Below are 7,895 nucleotides of genomic sequence, written 5' to 3'. Positions count from 1 at the left end.
AAGTGAATGTTCAATTTATTAAAGTTATAATTTGAAAAACTGCCTTTTCCCTTAAGTTTTTAAGTTCAGCTAAAAATCGTAAACAATAAATCTAGCAAATTTTCACAAACACTTTTAAGGGGGCTTTGGATAAAATTTAGTTCCACTCCAAATTTTAACTTTTAAACATTTTAAATCATACTTATTAGTGTAATGTAATACACTTCATTTCCTTGTAAATATTGCAATTGTCTGATTTAACAATCAAAACCTTTCATGTACTTATTTTCATAAATCCAGTTAATTAAATTTACAAATACGTAAAATGAAACAAGTTCTCTTATATATTCCACCTCACTGTGTAAAACTTGTGGCTGAATTGTGTTCCCCACACATTTATATGTGGGGAACTCCCCCTCTCAATCATCAGTAGCACAGAATGTGACTGCATTGGAGATGGGACCCTTAAAGAGGTGATTAAGATAAAATGAGGTCACATGGGCGGGCCCTAGTCCACTATGACTGGTGTCTTCCTAAGAAGAGGAGATTAGCACACAGGCACACTGAGGGAAAACCATGTGAAGACACACAGAGAAGACTGCCATCGGCAAGCCAAGAGATGTACAAGATGCAAAGAGGGAGAAGAATTTACGTCTAGAGTAGCCAAAGCCGATTTCAAGGAGATGCTCTGGAGCTGACTTAGAGGGAGGGTGTTTGCCAAGGGGCAAAGGCCTTGGAAGCAGAGGGCACAGCTGGGACGCAGGACCGCAGCGGCGCGGGACCGACGGCGGGAGCGCGGGCGGTGCACGGAGAGCTCAGGAGCATCATGAGCAGCAGCGGCGGCTCCAGGGGAAGGAGCGGGACGTGGGGCCCGGCACGTGTCGAACTGGTGCTGTACCTTGGTCGCCAGGCAGGAAACGCGGCCCTGCTAGCGCCGAATTAACTTCCACTCCATGCAACTTCTAAGGAACACAGCTGGGACCAGCGCCCGCGCGCCCCGTTCCCCTGGGTGCGAAGGGGCTACCGCGCTGCCACGACAGCTCGAAAGCAGAATTACACCGAGACTCCATCTTCCCAGTTGCCTGTAACCCTGTCCTACTTGAGGTTCCCATTTCGCCTCAGCCCCAAAGATGCTCCCCGCCACCAAGACCCCGCCCTCCATCAGGCCGCCCACAGCCTCCTAAACCGCGGCGACGGGTCCCGGCAGCCCCTGTGCACGAACCCTCGAAAACCACAAGTCCCAGCATGCAAAGCTCCCCGTCTGGAAAAGAGCCGCCAAATAGACCATCATGCAACGCTCCGCGGAGGGGGCGGGGCTCTCTATAGGGGCGGCCCGACTTGCAGCGTCGCCTAGGCAACTCCAATTCCGTGACAGAAAACACTTCCGCTTCCGCCTCTCAGCCCTAGGCCGGCGAGTCCGCGCAGATCCGTCGCTGTGACGCCATCCGGCTGCGACTGCGCGCGCCTAGAGGTTCGGTGGGGTCGTCCTTTCCGGCGTGAACCGCTACCGCTAGACCCGCTCTCGCTCGTCCGCGGCTTCCGACCCGGGGTCAGAGGGGAAGCGGCGCGATGACGGACCGCTACACCATCCACAGCCAGCTGGAGCACCTGCAGTCCAAGTACATCGGCACGGGCCACGCCGACACCACCAAGTGGGAGTGGCTGGTGAACCAGCACCGCGACTCCTACTGCTCCTACATGGGCCACTTCGACCTTCTCAACTACTTCGCCATTGCGGAGAACGAGAGCAAAGCACGAGTCCGCTTCAACCTGATGGAGAAGATGCTGCAGCCCTGCGGCCCGCCGGCCGACAAGCCCGAGGAGAACTGAGGCCCCGCCGTGTCGCCGCCGTGCGGAGCATCCCTGCCCGCCTTGCCCCCGCTCGCCGCCGTTCCCGCGCGCCCCCGCCCCGAGTGGACCGGTTCTCCGCGTTTCGCGCTCCGCGTGCCCTCCTTGTGCGGAAGCGCCGACCCGGGGCGGCCCGCCCGGCCTGCCTTCGTGCAAACCCTGCCGCGCACAGCGCTGGGAGACCGTCAGCACCGCTGGGAACTGTGACCCTGAAGAGACCCTAAAGCCAGCCGGCGTCGGGGGAGGCGGCACTGGAGGGAGACTGAGTTCGGAGGCCCGTTTTTGGCTAGTTGATTGTCGTTGTTACTTTCTCCATAAAATTCAGAAATTTTTCATTCTCTTGGTGTGGACTGTTTGGGATCGGTGGGGGGGATCCAGGGAGGGTTCTGGGCAGTGTGGTTCCCGGGTGGAGGGGGCCGTGTGCGCGGGGCCGGAGTTCATTGCCAGGCGCTGAAATCCGCCCTGGACGACCTTTGTAATATCCCCCCACCCTGACTTCTCCTAAGAGCTGTTTCAGGCCCATAATGCTTTCGGTATTGAGGTTTGTGATCATTGTTTCCCACCTTCTTTTTCCTCCATTCAAAAAATCTTTGCTGTCATTACTTTCTCTCTGTAAATTGCATCCTCTCTTCTTTTGGGACTTTGTGGACATGTCTTGAGAAATGACAAGTTGTCAAACGAGTTCTTTCATTCATTCAACATTCAGCAAATATTTGTTGAGCTCTATGTGGCGGGCATTTTCCACGGTTTGGGGGTTTATATTATGCTGGCGGGGGTGGGGGGCACACAAACTAGATGGAAATAAGCAAATGCTAGAAGGTACTATGGAGGATGGGAGTAGTGGCAGAGTTGCAGTTTTAAATAGGATTCTCATGTTAGATTATTGAGATGGTGACGTTTGAGCAAAGACCTTAAGGAAGCGAGGGAAATAGCTTTCCAGGCAGAGGGAACTGCCAGTGCAATGGTTCCAACGCTGGGATTGTCTGGCTTACTGGAGGAACAGCAAAGAGGCAAATGTGGCTGGAGGGAGTGAGCAAGAGAAGAGTAGAGCCTGCCAGGCCAACGTCAGGACTTGTGGCTTTTACCCTGAGGGGGCTGGGGAGCCACTGGAAGATTGCTAAGTGATCTGATGTGTTTTAAATCAATGGTTCTCAAAGGTTTTGGCCTTGAGACTCCATTACATTCTCAAAAATTCTTGAAAGCCCCACAGAGCCTTTGTTTATGAGGTTTATAGCTGTCGATAATCACCAAATTGGAAATGAAAACAAAATTTTTAAATATTTAGTAATTCATTTAAAAATAACGGGGAGGGGCCAGCTCCGTGGCCTAGTGGTTAAGTTCCCGCGCTACGCTGTGGTGGCCCAGGGTTCGGATCCTGGGCCCGGACATGGCATCGCTGGTCAGGCCACATTGAGGCGGTGCCCCGCATCCCACAACTAGAAGGACGTGCAACTAAGATATACAACTGTGTACAGGGGGGTTTGGGGAGATAAAGCAGAAAAAAAAAAGATTGGCAACAGTTGTTAGCCCAGGTGCCAATCTAAGAAAAAAAATAAAATAAAAAATAAAAATAACGGGGAGTGGTTAAGTTCCTGTGCTCTGCTTTGGCGGCCCAGGGTTTCCCCAGTTTGAATCCTGGGCTTGGACCTAGCACGGGTCATCAAGCCATGCTGAGGCCATGACCCACATAGCAGAACTAGAAGGACCTACAACTAGAATATACAACTATGTACTGGGGGGCTTTGGGGAGAAGAAGGAAAAAGAAAAAGATTGGCAATAGATGTTGGCTCAGGGCCAATCTTTAAAAATAAATAAGTAAATAAAAGTAAAGCCATTACATGTTAGCCGAAACACTTTTTATGAAAAATAACTTTTCCAAAACAATTTTAAGACAATTTTGCACGTCTTCGGTGTCTTCAATATCTGGCTTGATAGTAGACGGATTCTCATCTGATTCTGCATTCAACTATTGGGATATGAAGTTCTGGTTGAAGTATGAAAAAAATCCACTTCACATAAATATATAGTAAGGGAAGAATATTTTAATGTCCTTTTCAAATAATTGTGCGTAGTCTTTGATACTCTAGCACAACCCAAGTGCTAATTTCTTAAAAGCTACTTACAACATGGAATCTAATCAATGAACTTTTCATTCTCTGTTACATTAAAATTCATTCATCTATCTGGAACTTTGAATGGATCTTTTATCCATACATGATTTTGTAACATCATGCATCTGTCGTTTAGGACGTATTGGCTCACTGAGTTATACAGGCCTTCCAAATGTTGACCCATTTCATTATTTATATCAAAAAGTCACGTTTATTACTATCACCGCTGATCTCATCAGGAAAGTCTTATAGTGTTGGGAAGCTGAAAAACTCACAGTAATGGTGTAAGTTTTCCACAATTTTATGTGTTTGCTTGATAGCTTAAATTTGATCACTGGGAGCAAATACTGTCTGTTGTTTTCCTTGAAGTGACAGGCCTACTTGGTCCATTTTCAGGAAAATCTGCCAAATACTCAGTTCTGAATAAGTATAATTTGTTGTCCTTTCAAGTAAAAGTGGTGTTCCTTGAGGGGAAAAAAAAGCTGCCAGTTCAGTCTGCAACTCAAATAATAACTCAAATAATAATACTTCTTTTCCCTGAGAAAACCATTGTACTCTGGTGGCAGTAGAAATGCTTACTACCAATTTTGTCACACGAAATATTTAAAAGGATGTATCCTCGAGGGCTAAAATTTCATAAAATTAGTCCTTTTTACTGCTTCGTCGAAGACATTAAGTAAAACCGAGTAGATGTTTTGGTTTTGGTTGTTCGCACTGAGAGTGCACAGCAGTGGAGAACGCAATGCCTACTAGTTGTTGGGTGCCACTACTTTTACTTAGTAACTTGGAGAAAGACCTCCATGAACTGGCCGGGATTTATAAGGTTAGGTTTCACAAGGGCAAGGATTTTGGTCTGTGTTCTTACCAGCCGTACCTAGAGTCTAGAACAGTGCCTGGCATATCACAAGTGTTCGATAAATGTTGAGTGGCAAGTATGGAAAGATCAGACTTATCCAGATAATATGCTGGGCCGATGCTAATTCACGTTCTTAGACTCTGCAACTTCACCAAAATAGGTAGTACCAAAGAAAAGAGATATTTGAACACATGCTTCCTAAATAATTATAACAGCTAATGTATTGATAGGTGTACTAAGTATTTTATCTAAAGTGATCTTTGGGAGATATCGTTCCCTGTTTTACAGATGAAACACGTTCAGAAATGTAATTTGCTCAAGGTCACACAATTACTACATGACTAAGCCAGAATTTAAACCAGGTCTTTCTAGTTCCAAAGCACAAAGTCTTAAATATACTGTTGCCTAAGCAGGTCTACCATAGAAAATCACATTAGAATAATTTGAAATCAGTTATTGTCTCAGATAAAAAGTGGAAATAGCAAAAGTTGAGTATATTATACTGAAGGGATATCAGACCAATATGAAAGTTATCATATAACTAAGTAAACAATGTAATGAAATATATTGAATAAAGATAATTTTAGTGGGAAGAATAATAATTTGCTTGAAAAAGAATTCCATTCAAGGATCTGAAAGTAAAGAAAGTGCAGCCCAAATACATTTAATTGAGCCAGTTATTCTTTTTTGGTTCTGGTATAAAAACAATATTTGTATCAAACACAGGAGGGCAGCAGATGATGCTCTGATAGAAATTACTTTTGGAAAGAGCTCTATACTTGTAGATTCCTGCTAACTTGGGAGAAAATCAACTCTTTCTATGTTTACTTACAATGAGATAATTAGAAAGCCACTTTGTGAACTATCAAGTGATGAACATGTTTTTTCATTTGACAAATATGTAGTGAATACTACAGATCACTGTTTTACCCTTACAAGGATGGGACAAGATGTGGACCCTACACTTCAAAAAGCATGCTAGTTAGGGAAATAAATACAGCAGCACAGAAACAACTGATCTGTAGTAGCAAGTGGTAAGGCTAAAGAAAGATTTAGGAAAAAAGGCTATCGAGTTTACAAGAAGAGATTATTGCAACCTGCCTGTGGGGAAGTGGGTGAGGACATTGCTGAGAACAAGGCTTTCGAGCAGAACCTTGAGAAATCAGCAGGATTTATGTGTTAAGACAAGGGCAAGGCATAATGACTCTCTGGGGATATGACCAGCTGCTCTAGCAAGGGCACGAGAATTCAACCACTCGTTTCTATTTAAAATCTTTCCATTACTTCCTATAACTTCCTATGGTTTATAGGGTCCTCCACTCTGGCTCCTGCTTTCTTCATAAGCCCGGAAAAGCAAGTTAAGGTCTAAATCTTACGATAACAATGTTATTTCAATTAATCTTCACAGCAACCCTGGGAAAGTTATTATCCCATTCTACCAATAAGTAAACAGACATGGGAAAAATTAAGTTGTTTGCTTGATATCTCTCAGCTAGGTAATGGTAGAGCAGGAACTTATACTCAGGTCTGAATCCAGCATCCAGGCTCTTCATAGGGTAGGCCAGGATTTCCAAAACTCTTTCACAGAATTCTAATTCCACGAGAAGTTATAGATGGGGTTTTGGGGGATGGGAGGGATAAAGGAGAAGGGAATATCTTGGTTAAATAAGTGTCAGAAATGCCCCGCATCTTGGAGATTCGTGCTTCAGATTGGTTTTTTAAAGTTCTGCAGTAAGAGGTTTTGCTTCACTCAGTTCCTAAGCTTATTTTATCTTGGAGTTCCTTTTCTCAAAAAATAGTTACCAAGATACTTTTGAGAAATCTTTCTGGGGGATACTACTTTTGATAATGAAAGAAATTTGAGTAGAGAAATGATATATTCAACCCTGGGCTTTGAGAAAAATGAATTTGGCGGCGGCATGTCGGTGAAACTCATTACCCCAGCTGACTTTCCTTTCCTCCTTAGATTGTAATTCCCTCAGCTGCAGGTGAAGACCTTTGTGAATGGAGAGTCCTTTGTTCTCAGCTCTGATTCTTTTCAACTCTCCGAGACTAGAAACAAAGACATTAGAAAGAAAGGAGATGATTATATTGCACAAATTGTTATGAAGCTGTCTAAGGTTCATTCTTTTCCAGGGCAAGACCCTGAAAAAAACAATGTCATTGAGGAATGTGGACATTTTTGTTCACTAATTCTATTAGCGTCCGGAAGGTGTATACTGACAAAGCCTCAGGAGTGAGTAATCCAGAAACCAACAGTGGGTCTACTTCAGAGAGATGACAATTTGTTCTTAATTTAACTGCCTTTTAATCTCACCTCCGTATTCCTTCCAGGCTCCTCAGGTCCTTCATTTTCCGTACTTGCAACACACACATCACACATACCTGCCCGCTCAGGCACTTAGCACAGAAATCGTGAAAACTGGGAAGGGGTGAGCGGTGCTGGTAGGAAACCAAGACGTTGAAGAATCCATCTCATTTCTCGGGCTGCACAAATGGTCTGCTACAAATGGCCCTTTGAAGCTCCATCTCTTTGATCTGTGTTCCCTCAGAATCCTTCCTTTTCTCCACTTCCCTCCTTTCCTGTCCACTGTTCTCAGTTGTTATCTTGTCCCCCAGTCTTCCCTCTTATCGCTCTATCCTCCTGCTTTCATGAACCTTAGCCTTACTTCCTCCACATCTCCTAACAAAAGCAGTGGCCTTCAAAACAGAAATGTCTTCATACCATTAAAAATGGGGGAAAATAAAGTAGGTAATTGTAGGGGTCGTGGTACAGCCTCGAAGACTTTAGGGAGCTCACCTCCTCAGCCTCCCTCTCCTCACCAAACCCTCCACTCGCAAACCAGAGCCTTAGTCTCTGGTTCTGGTCCACCACAGCCTAGTGCAGAATCCCGCCCTTTGCAATGAGGTAACATCACGGTCCTATCTCCTCTTCCATTTTGATGTGAGGATCAAGTGATATGTACCTTTTAGAAAAAGTCGTCTTTTTTCCAATTAAAACATAGGAAAGGTACAAAGAATAATATAACATGGATATTCCTTCCACCTCAAACTAACAACTGTTTATTGCTTGCCAAATTCACTTTCCTTTCTCCTATTTT

General features: G+C 44.8%; 1 protein-coding gene across 1 annotated transcript; it reads left to right on the top strand.

The window, feature by feature from the left end:
* The first annotated feature begins 538 nt into the window (after positions 1 to 538).
* On the top strand, positions 539 to 2,162 carry SF3B5 (splicing factor 3b subunit 5). Its single transcript, XM_014850680.3, has one exon. The coding sequence runs from the start codon at positions 1,549 to 1,551 to the stop codon at positions 1,807 to 1,809; it is 261 nt and encodes an 86-aa protein (XP_014706166.1). The 5' UTR covers positions 539 to 1,548; the 3' UTR covers positions 1,810 to 2,162.
* Positions 2,163 to 7,895: the final 5,733 nt, after the last annotated feature.

This window comes from Equus asinus, chromosome 1 (assembly GCF_041296235.1).
Source record: "Equus asinus isolate D_3611 breed Donkey chromosome 1, EquAss-T2T_v2, whole genome shotgun sequence".
NCBI classification, from domain to species: domain Eukaryota; kingdom Metazoa; phylum Chordata; class Mammalia; order Perissodactyla; family Equidae; genus Equus; species Equus asinus.
The sequence above is the reverse complement of the archived record's forward strand: the minus strand, read 5'-3'. Positions and strand labels throughout refer to the sequence as shown.